This window comes from Dasypus novemcinctus, chromosome 12, assembly GCF_030445035.2.
Source record: "Dasypus novemcinctus isolate mDasNov1 chromosome 12, mDasNov1.1.hap2, whole genome shotgun sequence".
Classification (NCBI taxonomy): Eukaryota; Metazoa; Chordata; class Mammalia; order Cingulata; family Dasypodidae; genus Dasypus; species Dasypus novemcinctus.
This window is the reverse complement of record NC_080684.1, coordinates 111730903-111743668: the sequence shown is the minus strand read 5'-3', so window position 1 is coordinate 111743668 and position 12766 is coordinate 111730903. Positions and strand designations below refer to the sequence as shown.

General features: G+C 68.3%; 1 protein-coding gene across 3 annotated transcripts; it reads right to left on the bottom strand.

Moving 5' to 3' along the window:
• Nucleotides 1–1950: 1950 nt before the first annotated feature.
• TRABD (TraB domain containing) lies at nucleotides 1951–11948 on the bottom strand. Of its 3 annotated transcripts, none has more exons than XM_058308973.1 (10): nucleotides 11873–11948; nucleotides 7342–7414; nucleotides 6797–6875; nucleotides 6245–6411; nucleotides 6002–6142; nucleotides 4228–4338; nucleotides 3892–4031; nucleotides 3642–3814; nucleotides 3448–3559; nucleotides 1951–3312 (listed from the first exon to the last, which is right to left on the bottom strand). In XM_058308973.1, the coding sequence occupies exons 2-10, from the start codon at nucleotides 7375–7377 to the stop codon at nucleotides 3135–3137; spliced, it is 1137 nt and encodes a 378-aa protein (XP_058164956.1). In that variant the 5' UTR covers nucleotides 7378–7414; nucleotides 11873–11948; the 3' UTR covers nucleotides 1951–3134. The 3 variants fall into 3 exon arrangements, with proteins under 3 accessions (XP_058164956.1, XP_071075222.1, XP_058164957.1); XM_071219121.1 differs by lacking the exon at nucleotides 11873–11948 and adding an exon at nucleotides 10977–11074; XM_058308974.2 differs by lacking the exon at nucleotides 11873–11948 and adding an exon at nucleotides 8845–9399.
• Between the last annotated feature and the right edge of the window lie 818 nt (nucleotides 11949–12766).

The window sequence follows — 12766 nt, the reverse complement described above, 5'->3', positions numbered from 1 at the left end:
CGGCGCCGCCCTAGCCGGAAGCTCGCTCGCCCCGGCCGGAAGCCCCGCCCCGTGCGCTCCGCTGCCCAATCGCCCGCGCCCGCGGAGGCCTGGCCTTGATTGGCGGCCTCGGCCGTCCGTCCGCCCCTCTGCCGTCGCGGCCCGCGTTGTCCCTCCCCGGGGAGGGGTCGACGCCGGAGCCGGCTGGGGTCCCGGAGCTGCGCGAGCGGAAGCCGCGGCGCTCTGCCCTCGGCGGCAGCCAGCGTTAGCGCAGCCCGCGTCGCTGCGTCTCGTGGCGGTCCACGCAGACCCGGCCTCCGGCCCCGCCGCGTCTGTCCCGCGTCCTGCCCATGCTCCTTTCTTCACCGCTCCCAGGGGACTTGCGGCCCCTGGAGGTGGATTAGGCCCAGGAGTGTCTGAGGAAGATTCTAGAATGAACATCCTCCCCGGCACCGCGCAGGCCCGGCCTTCCCTTCCAGCCGCCAGCACCGCGGTCGGGTGCGCTGTTGCCCCACCGTCCCGGTGCGCGGAGGCGCGGGTGGGCCCCAGGTCCAGAGGCGGGGCAGGGCGGGGCAGGGCGGGGGCCCACCCCCACAGCCTGGGGTTTGAGGGTGACTGGAGCCACGGACCCTGAGGGCGCTTCGCTGCCATTCTCGGGGGCGGCTGCCCCAACCCCGGCCACAGACCTCCCCGGGGGCCGTGTCTTTGCACCCAATGTCACTTGCCCTGGCTCACCCCTGCCTGTGGCCAGGGCACTGTCCCCAGTCCCCGGAGCTCCGCTGGACGCCCAGGGTCACGCACTCGCTTTCCTCTCCTGCGCGTCTGCAGGGCTGGGGTTCCTGCCCCCTGGTGGCTCCCCCCGGCTGCCCCTCCTCACGCTTGGAACTCCCTGAGCCGGGTCCCCACCCTGCAGGGCCCACCCTGGCCTGGACAGGCTGAACGGGGCATCTGCCTGCTCAGCTTGGCCCTGGGGTCCTGGTGGCCCCTTCCACCGGGCAGGAAGGGTCTGGTCACCCATCTTTGGACCAGCAGGACTATGGCCTGCGGCTGGACCCTCTTGGGGGCTCCAAGTGCTGCAGGTGGCCAGGCCTGGGAGAGGCAGAGCAGGCGCACAGCTCCCCTCTGGGTGCCAGTCACCCCCCGGAAGCCAGCTAGTAAGACAGGGAATCAATAGACAGATCTGGAACCTGGCAGAGTCCACATGGACATCAGTAACCCCAAGATGGCTGCTGGAGGACCCCTGCCCACAAGATTCTGCCACTCAAAACAAAGACTTCCTCTGGAAGCCCCAGATATTCCCAAAGGACTTTTATCACTGGGCCCTCATGGGGGATTGATGGGGGGTAACCAATCAAAACAGCAAACAGCTGGGACTCCTCCCCTGCCGTTATCAAACAGGTGGGATAATTAATGGTTCAAATAGCAGGTGAAAGGTCTGAGCACGCTCTCTTGCCTCTGGACCCCAACTCTGGCTGCCTTCTCTCCTCAGATAACTACGCAAGTAAACCTGGGGATTTATAATCTGTAAGGGGAAACTGCAGGCTGTAAATCAGCCTGCTTTATCACTTTTCAACCCCTTCCTCTCTACCTGGGACCTCTGATCTATTATTTTCTCCCATTTTTCGTCCCTCCCTACCTTAATAAGTTACTGGCCTAACTCACCCAATGTGCCCTTGAAATTCATTTCTGCAGCACAGTCAAGAACCTCGACAAAATCCAGTAACACCTTCCTGGACAGAGTTTGGGTGCTGCCCTCCCCCCCCTTCTGTTCTAGGCTTGGGGCTCTGCCCTGCTCCTCCCTTCCTCTCCCAGACACATGCTGGGGCAGGGAGGCTAGGACAAAGGGCCCACTGCCCCTTGGCTGGCTCCCCATCCCCTTTCTGTCCAGGCCAGTGGCCAGGGCAGTCAGGGCCAGCACCCATCCCTCCTCTCGACTTGAGTCCATCTCCACATGCTTCACACAACAGGAGCTTGCAAAATTAAAAGTTTATTTTTGTACGGAAAGCACACACGTGCCTGAAAGACATGAAAAATGCAAGTGGGCCCCCTGGGAGTAGAGGCTGCCCTTGCCACTGGCCAAGGGTGCCACCTGCCAGTCGTGACACCAGGTCACCCAGGACGCCCCAACATTCTCACCTTGGGCCCCAGGGTGGCATTTTGTGAACTGGGACCGACGGGTGGGCCGGCAGAGAACGCAGCCCCTGGCCGACCCTGAAGGTCTGGCCGACACCCAGGCACCTGACCAGCAGGTTTAACGCCTGCGCAGGCTGCCCCTTGGCGCCCAGAGAGAACAGCCAGAGAGAACGGCTCTGGTCCCGACTGCAGACTCACACAGGAGGGGCCGCCCGGACCCCCACCCCAGGTCGACAGGGGCTCTGGGGGCTGCCCTGCCCCACCCCGCCCCAGCTAGCCTCTGGCCACATGATGGCCCACTCAGGACCCAGAAGCCTGAGGAAATCGCCTTCCTTTTTGTCACCATCAAATTTAAGGCTTGTGTTTCCTGACATTTGCTTCGATTGCTTTTTTGTTTTTAAGTTAATATTACCTGAGCAAAAAAAACTTCAGACGTTTTAAAATACCAAACACACGTTTCTCGGCCCTGCCAGAGGCTGCAGAATGGAGGCTGCTCCGCTCTCTCAGACACGACTGGCCCAAGCGCCTCCACAACACTGTGTGGCAGGTACTGCCCGTGGCCGGGAGGCTGAGATGGGCGGACGCTGGTGTCAGAAGGCACGTGAGGTAGGGGATGGCCACCCGCTGCCCTGGGCTGGGTCTGCCTTAGCCCTGGCAGAGGCCTTGGGGTGGGCGGTGGGGGGCGCTGGGAAGCCTGAGCTCGGAGCTGGTAAAGAACTCTTTATTTGGATGGGCTGCGGGAGGGAAGGCTCGGTGGGTGGGGAAGGCAGGAGCGCTGGGCTGGACCCCAGGGGCGCAGTAAGGGCAGTGCTCAGGTGGGCCTCCGTGTAGCACAGGCCCGGGCCCCCTGCGACACTGCCACCTGCCCCGGCTGAGGGCCATGGACCCACTTGGCGCCACTCCTGGTGGGCAGGAGGGGCACCCCGCAGCACTGGGGAAGCGCCCAGAGGCACCGCCTGCGTGGCAGCAGCTGTGCCGCTCCAGGACCGCGGGCTCCGGCCACCCGCTTTGTGCTGCCCCACCTACTTCTGGGGCCGGACTGTGGCCACTCTCTGGAGACAGTTCTGGGCGGCAGGCAGCGCCAGGACGAGGTGGGCGGCACGCCGGCCCACCCAGTACAGGCCGTAGCCCATCAGGCCGAGGACGGCAGCTTTCGCGGCCAGCCGGGACACTCTGCCGGAGATGGACGGCGGGGGGACGCTGGGGAGGGGAGGGGCGGGCTGGGCCTGGCTCGGAGGCAGCGCCCCTGGGCCACCCAGCTGCAGGGTCTCGCCGCCCACTCCCGGGCCTGGACGCGTGGGCCTGCCCCCTGCCCCCGGCTGGCGGGACACTCACGTCATGACCTCCTGGATGTTGAGGTCCGTGCTCCAGTTCTTCTCGATGCCCGGCACGTGGCCCATGCCCACGACCCCCACCACCACGGACGGGACGCACTTCCGGGGCTCGGCTGTGGGGGCAGCAGTGCCCGAGATGAAGCCGTGCGCACGCCCCGCGGCCCAGCCCCTCCCGCCGCCCGGGCCGGCCCGCACCGTCCGAGGCGCGCGGCAGCTCGAGGCGCCGGGCCGCCTGCCGCAGCATGTAGGTCAGGTAGACGTCGCGCTCGGCGACGATGGTGCGGTGCAGGTCGGGGAACTCGCCGATCATCTCGGCCATCATCTGCTCCAGCAGGTCCTTCTGCTTGCACTTCTCCACGTCGTCCTTGCTGGGGGCAGGGAGGGGTGTGGGCCGCAGTGGGCGCGGGGCGCCTGGGGGGCTGAGGGCGGGGCTGCAGGGCCCTACCTGATGGGGTCCGACAGGAAGCAGAGCCCCCAGGCCAGCTTGACCTTCTGCCAGAAGGAGAGCGCAGCGATGGCCCTCTTGAAGGTGACGGGGAGGGGGCGGTCGCCGAGGTGGAACTTGCAGAAAGGCACCTTGCTGGCCTGGGGGGTGTTGGGGTGCTCGCCAGGTACACGGCGGGGCGGGGTGGGGTGGGGTGGGGAGGGGAAGGGAGGGCACCCTCCAGCCCCGTGCCTGCCCCTCCCTGCGTGGCCCCGCCCTCCCCACAGGACCCTGCCCCCTGCCCCACCCCTCGGGCAGGGCCCCGCCCCGCACCCGCCCACCCGTGCCCGCCCCTACCTCCTTGAAGGCCTCCCTGAACTCGCCCCCGGGCGCCACGCCCAGCTGCTCCGTGATGTGCGCCGACACCTTGAGCAGCAGCATCTGCATCAGCCCCGACATGAGCCCGTTCTGCAGGGGAAGGGGCGTCAGCTGCTGGCCGCCCCCAGGCCTGAGCACGGCAGAGGCGCCAAATGCCACGGCCCGAGTGTCCTGCCTGCCAGCCCCCAGCCCTCTGTGGGCGCTGAGTTCCCGGTGGGAGCAACGCGGTGGCTGCCCGGGGCTGTGTCCAGCGCCGCTGGAGGTGGCACCCACAGCTCGCAGGGAACCCGAGGCCTCTGCTGCCCACTGCTCGGGCCCCCCCGCTGCACCCCATGTGTGGCCGTCTCCTCAACGGTACCCAGTGCCCCTGGCCCCAGCCCGCCTTCCACGGGGGTCTCTGTGGAGAGAACCCTGAGTGTCCACACCTCTTTGTGCAACTCCCCTTGGCCCCTCAGCAGGCTGGGGGCAGGGCCACCCTCCGCAGGCACCCCCATGTCTGTACCTGCAGCCCTGCCTCCAATCCCCTCATGCAGGACACACAGGGGACCCTGGAGCCCAAGGTCCCTGGAGAAGGGGTGCAGAGACGGCGTATCGGGAGAACCCCGGGGCCACAGGAGCCCCACCCCAGGCCTGCCCACCTCCGTCTTCAAAACCACCTTCTCTGTGCAAAGGGGACCCAGAGGCCGTGGCTGCAGGAGTGGGTGCCTGATGGCCACTGGCCAGGACTCCACGAGGCAGCCCCACTCGGCCTGGCGGGCCAGATTTGTGGGGACACATGCCCCACAGCCGTGGACAGCACTGCCCGTGACGCCTGAGACCCCTGGCCAGGCCACAAGGCTCCTAGGGTGGTGAGGCCCCCCAAAGGCCTCGGGGCTCCGTGGTTTCCTTGGGGAAATGGACGCCAAGGGGACACGTGTCCGAGGACCTCCAGGACGGCCTTCTAGAGAAGGCACGCGGCTCCGTGGAAACGCACGACAGCAGCATGTTGTAAGAGTAGCTACCGCCACTGCCCTGTGCCCTTAAATGTGGTTAAAATGGCAAACTGTATGTTTTACGTGCACAACCACAATTCAAAAAGCTTCACAAGTGAAGACAAAGCAGAGATAAGCAAGAGGAAGTTTTGCCGAGTTCCATGAGGAACAGGTGAGGACTGGGATTCTAGAATGGGCAGTGGGCAGCGCTCTCCCACAGGCTGGGGGTGAGGCTCCAAGAGGGGGGCCAGGCGGCAGGGCCAGCAGGGAGAGAGACACCCGCACCCAACTTCTTTTCTCCCCTTGCCTCAGCCACGTCCTGCCGGGAGGCTCCACCCAACCCCACCCCCCATGTATCAGCCCAGCACGCCCCGCGTACCTGCTCGGTGCCCCCACTGCATACCTGCCCGATTCCCCCCCACTACCTGCCCAGCACCCCCCGCATACCTGCCCGATTCCCCCCCACGTACCTGCCCAGCACGCCCCGCGTACCTGCCTGGCGCACCCCGCGTACCTGCCCGATTCCTACCCCCGCGTACCTGCCCGGCACCCCCCGCGTACCTGCCCGATTCCCCCCCACTACCTGCCCAGCACCCCCCCCATACCTGCCCGATTCCCCCCCACGTACCTGCCCAGCACCCCCCGCGTACCTGCCCGGCGCCCTCTGCGTACCTGCCTGGCGCCCCCCGCGTACCTGCCCGGTGCCCCCTGCGTACCTGCCGGGTGCCCCATGCGTATCTGCCTGACTCCTCCCTGCGTACCTGCCCGGCGCCCCTGCATACCTGCCTGACGGCTTGCTGCAGCTTCTCCAGGCTGATCTCCTTGGCCTCACGCAGCAGCGTGCTCTCGTCCATCTTCAGCATCGACACCCGGTACTGGCACAGCTCCACCACCACCACGTCTGGCTGCACCGCCCTGATGGTCTGCAACCACCAGAGTCACCCCACATGCCTGCGCCCAGACCCCCGCCCGGGAGCCCAGCGAGAGGCCGGCCGGCTCCCGTGGCCCTGCTGCCCGGCGCTCACCTTCACCACGTCCCTCTTGCTGTCGTCGCTGAAATGGGCCGTGCCCACCACGTAGACCCTGCTGCCGTCCTCAGCCACCAGCTCCGTCACAGTGCGAGGAAGCTGTGGCCGCTCTCGCCGCCGCTGCAGCTTCATCTCCAGGAGGAGGTGGAAGGCGTCCACGTCGGCTGTTGGGACAGCGCCGCTCAGCGCCCAGCCCAGCCCCGCTCAGGCGGTGGGGGCCCCTCGGAGCCCCCCAGTTCCCAGCGCTGCAGGAGTTGGGGTCCTGAGCCACCCCCACGGTCCCCTCCCTCGAGATGGCGGGACGTGGCCATTGGTGCCGAGGGGCCTGGCCCGGCTCTGCAGTGCCCCGGGGTGAGCACCGTGGCCGGGACCAAGAGGGACGCGCCCCTCGCGGGGGAGGGACTCCGGCCAGGAGATGCCTGCCAGGCAGCCAGGGCTCTGGCCACTTGGGGTCCGTGCCCTCCCCGTCCCCTGCCCTAAGGAGGGGCTCCCGCTCCCTGCCCGCCCCCACGCGGAGCGCCCCCAGGGCATCTGTCTGGCGACACCTACTCAGACTCTGGGGTTCTCTGGAAACCAGCCTGGGCCCCGGCGCAGAAGGCCCCGCCGTCTCCACTGGCTCCACTGCGGCCTGAGGAAGGGGCCGTAAGGCTGGGCGCTGGGCCCGGCCCCCCAAACCCACCCCAGGCCATGGCTTGGCCTTGTCCGCTCCATGCTGGACAGGCCGGGTCCAGCGATCCGGGTGGTGCCAGGACAGAAACTGGACAGGGCAGGGCGCCGGTGGATGGGCCCAGAGAGGACCTCTCAGGGAGGGCCGCCCGCCCAACCTCTGCCAGGGCCTGGGGGGCTGCTGAGACCCACGTCCCCCACGTGGCAGGGGGACCCTGCAGGGGCCGGTTTCGGGAGCCCCTCGGGGTCAGCCCAGCCTCAGGACAGGAAGACCCTCCTTCTCGTCCCCAATCCCAGGACCCCCACACCGGCCCAGCGGGGGCGCCTCCCCCCACCTCCCGAATCCTATCCGCCTGGGAAAGGTGGCGCTGCTTCTCCGCACAGGGGCGGGCAGGGGGGCACGCGCCTGGGGCCCCGCCGCCCCTCACCTCCCGTGGCGGCTGCTCGTCCTCCTCCCCCTCCATGGCGGGCGGTCAGCTTCCTGCTGTGCTGGATGGAAGCCTGCAGAGAAGAGAGGCCTGAGCAGGCGCGGGCTGGGGCGGCCAGGCCCAGGGCCTCCGACACCCCTGCACATGGTGGGTGGACCGCTGCCCTCCTCTCCCCAAAGAGCCTCTGGCGGCCGGAGGCAGCCGCGCAGGAGCGCAGAGCCGCTGGGCTGGGCCACGCAGCGCCCGGGGAGGGCAGGCCTGAGGCGCACGGTCTCCACGCACAGGCGCGACTGCACAGGGCCAGTGGGCACTGCCGAGCCAGCCGCGGGGCGCTGGGCAGGGCCCAGGCCGCAGGGTCCGGCCGCCTGCTGGGGCTGTGGGCACGTGTGCTTAGGCTTCCCCGAAGCCAGAGGACGAGCCCAAACCACCAGCATAGCCGGCGCCAACGGGAGGGAGAAGAGCTGGACTTTGACACACAGGTCAGCATGTCCTCCGGGCAGGAAGTGAAACACAAGCCGTGGGCAGCCAGCAGTCGCCCGCCGGGGGTCTGGAACATGGCGATGCGCCTGCACCCCCAGAGCCCCAGACCCCACGGACATGAGCCACTGGGGGCCTCCAGCCACACTCAGCAACCACACAGGCAGTGACAGGGAGGACAGACGAGCAGGCGGAGCCACAAGAAGGCCGTCAGGAGCAGGTCTCCGCCCGCTCCCCAGCAGCTGGCTGGAAGCATAGAGTGGCCTGGACGGCACCGCCAGGGCCCCAGCACCCAGCCCTGAGCGGCACAGGGGCCCGCCTGCCCGTCTCCCTGACACATCCCACGGGGAGGCGACCCAGAGCCTTGTGCTGCCTCGTCTGGGCCCCAGGACAAGAAAGCTGCTTAAAAGTCACAAGCCAACCAGGGAGTGGAGCGCTGAGTGGACACCGACGGCGGGGAGCTGTTCCGTGGTCTCAGGGGCCCCCATCAGGCGGCGCCCCGGGCTCCCTCCGGCAGGTGAAGGCGCTCGGCTGACAGGGGACTGACGCCCGCCACCGCCCGGGACCTGCCCACGTTCCCAGTGTGGAGCCCAGAAGGCACCAGACGCGACCGCTCCACTCCACCTCACCAGGGCCGGGCATGCCGCTTAAGAAAACAGCGCGGGGGGGCGGCCACAAAGGAGCAGGGTTGCGGTGGCCGGACGAGGCCCGGGGCCCAGGGCTGGCAGGGCCTCCCCACCCAGCCCCCTCTGCCGACTCCTGCTGCCCTACTGGGGGTTCCGTGTACACAGTGCACACACGCATAACGGTGCACACGCCACGGCGGCCAGCACGTCGGGACTCTCGAGAACCCTCAGGCCTACGGGGGTGAGGGACGGAACCTGCGTGGACAGAAGCCGAGGCTCAGGCACGGCCTCAGCACCAGCTCAGGCGCCTTCCGGCTCTCCTTCCACTGACCCACAGCTCAACGCCTGGCTCGAGCCCCCGGCTGGCGTGCCCGTCTCCTGCCCTGGACCCAAGCGTCACCTTCGCACGGGCTGCTGCCTGGGCTGCGTCCGGGCGCCGGGCTGGGCCCCTTGGGTCAGCACAGCCCCAGGGAGCCTGGCACCGGCTTCTGGCCGTTTCCCAGGCCTCCACATGTGACACTGGGCATGGGGCACAGGGCGCTTCTGTCGGAGTCCGCTGCTGGTCGCTTTGCCAGCCCTGGCTGCAGAGGCGCTGCCTCGCTCGCTGGTGCCTCTCGCCTGAAACTCGACTGGGGTACATGGCCGGGCACGGCACACCGCCGTGCTCCTGGGCAAAGGCCATCGGGCGAGCTGGTCGCCACAGGCGGGAGGCAGCGGCTCACCCCATGGCACTGCCTCAGGAGGTGCCTCCTGCTTGCCGCACCTCCCCCAGGGCCAAGCAAATAGTGCATCGAGTTCAAATCCCACTTCTGCCCGTGGGCTTCTCTCAGTGTCCCTCTGACGTCCCTGCAGGATGGAAAGTGGGGCCAAAACCCACAGAGCACAGACAGAACCAGGGCCTGACATCAGGACATACCTGCTGAGGTGTCTTTCTATTTTTATTTTTTTTAGGTACTGGGACCAGGGATCGAACGCTACCACATATGTGTGAAGACGGCACTCAACCACTGAGCCGCAGCAGCTTCCCTAAGTTGTTGTTTCTGTTTGCTTGTTGTTTCTTTTCTTGTTCTTAGGAAGCACTGGGGACAGACCTGGAACCTCCCATGTGGGAGGCAGGTGCTCAGCCACTCGAGCCACGTCCATCCCCGCGGGGGTTCTGTCTTCATCTGGGAACGGGACGTGACTGCTCTTTCTCCCTCCACAAGCTTCCAGGGAGCTCAGGCCAGGAGACGAGTCTAAACACACTCAAGGATCGTTATCACGGGAGTCACGTCCTTTCTGCTGCTGCGAAGGTGGAACCTTGCTCCTAGGAGAGACAAGGTGTGCAGTTCCTGCCACTCTGGCCACGGTTTCATCAACTGGACAAACAGCCTCGTTTTATGGTATAAAGACACCTCATTTGGGATTCACGGCCGGCTCCTCAACAGCTCAGCACAGGCTGAAGGAAGCTGGCCTGAGGCCTGCTTTCTCCGGAAGGCCCGTCCCAGCCTCTCTTGCTAGATGGCACCTGATCACTGCACTTGCGAGTCACTTTACACAGAAAAATCACCCACAAAATGCAAGACGCTGTGCTATATGTACCATGAAAATACTGCTTTACGGAGTAAGAATGGAAACCAGATGGGTGAGCATCACCTCGTGTGACCTCAGCTGGAACGTGTCTCGGGCGACTCCAGGACCCGCCACTTACGTGGGCCCGGGAGTGACCGAGAAAGTACCGTGAGGACTGATTTTGGGGTTAGAAGTACACACTGGTGAGCAGGCAGATCTGCAGACAGGCACGCAATCCACGAGCAAGGCAGTGGCCTGTCCTGGCGAGAAGGCCCAGCAGCCTGAGGACGGCGACGCGGGCAAGAAGATGCTGCCAGGCTCCAAGCCCTGCTTCTCCTGGGGACCTCCTGGAGACGTGACCCCAGGAAGGAAGGCAGACTAACAGAGTACATGGCCCCGGGACCTGGAATTGTCTCGCTGGGCGTCTATCCCAGGAAGAGCCGAAGGTGCCGGAGGGTGCGCTGTGCGAGCGGCAGCCCCGGGCCCAGGCCGCTGGACCGCGGGTCGCAAGCTCGCGCCTGCCCAGCCCCAGCAGCGGCCGCCTCTCTCGGCTCCGTCCCTTCCCCCGCACCCTCTGAAACTGGGAAGCCAGAAGCTGCCTCCAGACCCAGCAGGCTAACTAGAACCCCCCCCAGCTGGCCTCCCCAGGCCTGCTCCGAAAGCCAGAGGGTCTCCAAGTAGACCGACCCGGGGGCCACAAAAGCTGCCCCCTGCAGAAGGAAAAGGCAGACGGGATGGGGACCACAGCCCTGCCCTGCCTCCCACCTCTGGAGCCGGGGCGCCCCTGGCCCCTACAGACCTCTCCCGGGTCTGGGAGGACCTGTTCTATGCTAGAGAGAGGGCGGGTGCCACCACGGCAGAGCTGTCGGCAGGCCCTGTGCCCCCGGGCTCCCCCTGACCACTGGGAGCTGGTGGGCGTGCCCTCCCACAGCCTTTCCGTTTGCAGCAGGGGGACAGACAGCCCCCAGCCCAGGACCATACCTGGAAGGCACCTGCCCTTTCCCGAGGACGCCCTGGCTTTCCAGAGTGAACAGCGCCCTCCTGAGCGACAAGGTATGCTACGAGCCCAAGGCAGATTCAACTTCGTAGTTTCTAAGATGCCTCCCCCTGAGCTTCGCGGCACTTAACCACCTCTCCAAGCTCTTCTGTGCGTGTTCATTTCAGATATTCTCACGGGCCCCTGACATTTGGCCCGCACACCGGGGAAACGGCCTGGCCTCTGTGTCCATATGGCAGCCTCGGCAGGCAGACAGGGACACGTCACCCTGTGCCCGGCAGGCCCACGGCTGGCAGAATGCGCGTCCAGGGCACCTGTCCCGGGCCTCACCTGGGCCTGCAGGCAGAGAGGCCCCCCCCACCAGGGCCCCGAAAGGCCAGCGTGTTTTGCTCGGCCTCCTAGAGGGAGAGGCCGCCCTGAACCGACTTCCCCTTTCCCCACCCCGCGGCCTGCTCGGCCCGGGCGGCCTGCGGCGGGGTGCGGCTCCATTCTCGAGTCCTCCCGACCCCCCGGAGACCCTTATGGTCCGAGGACCCCCGAGACTCTGCTTCCCGGGTCGCAATCCCTCGCGCAGCAAACCCCCCCGCGCGCCCCGGCGCACCCTGCGCGCCCCGACCCCCCACCCCCACCCCCACCCCCACCCCCACCCCGGGCGCACGCGCGCGCCCCTGGGGCCCTTCGAGCCATTCGAGCCCTTCGAGCCCTCGCGCCCCGACCTTCGCACTCCCTGGATCCCGCGCGCCCCGATTCCCGCGCCCCCCCGGCCCGTGCGCCCCCTGAGCCTGTCGCCCCCCGGTTCGTGCGCCCCCCGGCCCGCGAGCCCCCTGATTCCCGCGTCCCCCGGCCCGCGCGCCCCCTGGCCCCCGCGCCCGCAGCGTACCCGGGCGGCGGCGTCTCGCCGGCCTCCATGCGGCTCCGTCGCGCTGCGGCCGGAGCGGGGCCGGAGGCGGCGCGCGGCATGCCGGGAAGGGTAGTTCCGCGCGCCCTGCCCGCCTCGCCGGCCCGCGGCCATGGACTACATTTCCCAGACGGCCGCGCGAGCCGCCAGCCCCGCCCCGCCGACGCCCCCGGGCCTGAGCGTGCGCAGTGGGCGGGAGCGGGCCGTGCGGGCCGGGGCGCGGGGCGGGCTGGCGATCCTCCCTGCGTCCCCCTGCGGGGTGGGACGGCTTGAGTCCGCCGACCCGAAGCCCACGTGTCCTGGGAGCCGTCCGTCTTCGCACCAGGGCGCAGCTGAGGGGCGTCGCGCTCGCCCGCCGAGGCCCGGGCTCCAGGCCCGCCCGCGGCGCCCTCGCACGCGCTCTGGGGGTCGTCCCGGAGCCGCCCGCAGGGGCCCGCGCCGTCGGCGGGAGCGGGGCGCCGCCAGCCCTGGGCCTGCTGCGGACCTGCGCCCGGTGGGAGGCCCAGGGACGTGGGGGCGCCCGGGCGCGGCTGGAGCCCCCGAGGGGGGGACCCGCGGGCGGCGCTCGGGGCCGCGGAGGGGCGGGGCACGCGGCCGGTCCCTGCCCGAAGCGACCCCCGCCGCGACGCGAGAGGTCCCGGCGCCGCGGCCCCGCGCTGGCGTCCCGCGACGGTCCCGCGGCCTCGAGCTCACGCGCCGGGCCTGCGGGGCGCCGGGGCGGCGGGGCGGGCTGGCGGCGCCGGGGAGCAGCGCTGCGCACTGGCCGCCGCGGGGGCGCGGGCGCGGGCCTGGTTTCCCCGGGGCTGCGCGGCGGCCTGTGGCGCCGACGTTGGACTCGACTCGCCGCAGCCGGGCTGAGCTGCTCGGGGGGGTGCG

Excerpts from the sequence above, each read along its gene's own strand:
- TRABD (XM_058308973.1), bottom strand. The coding sequence starts at position 7,377 with ATGGAGGGGGAGGAGGACGAGCAGCCGCCACGGGAG. Across the intron at positions 4,339-6,001 it reads TGCAGCAAGCCGTCAGGCAG|AACGGGCTCATGTCGGGGCT; the intron begins GTATGCAGGGGC and ends CTTCCCCTGCAG. Across the intron at positions 3,313-3,447 it reads AACATCCAGGAGGTCATGAC|CGTCCCCCCGCCGTCCATCT; the intron begins GTGAGTGTCCCG and ends TCCCCTCCCCAG.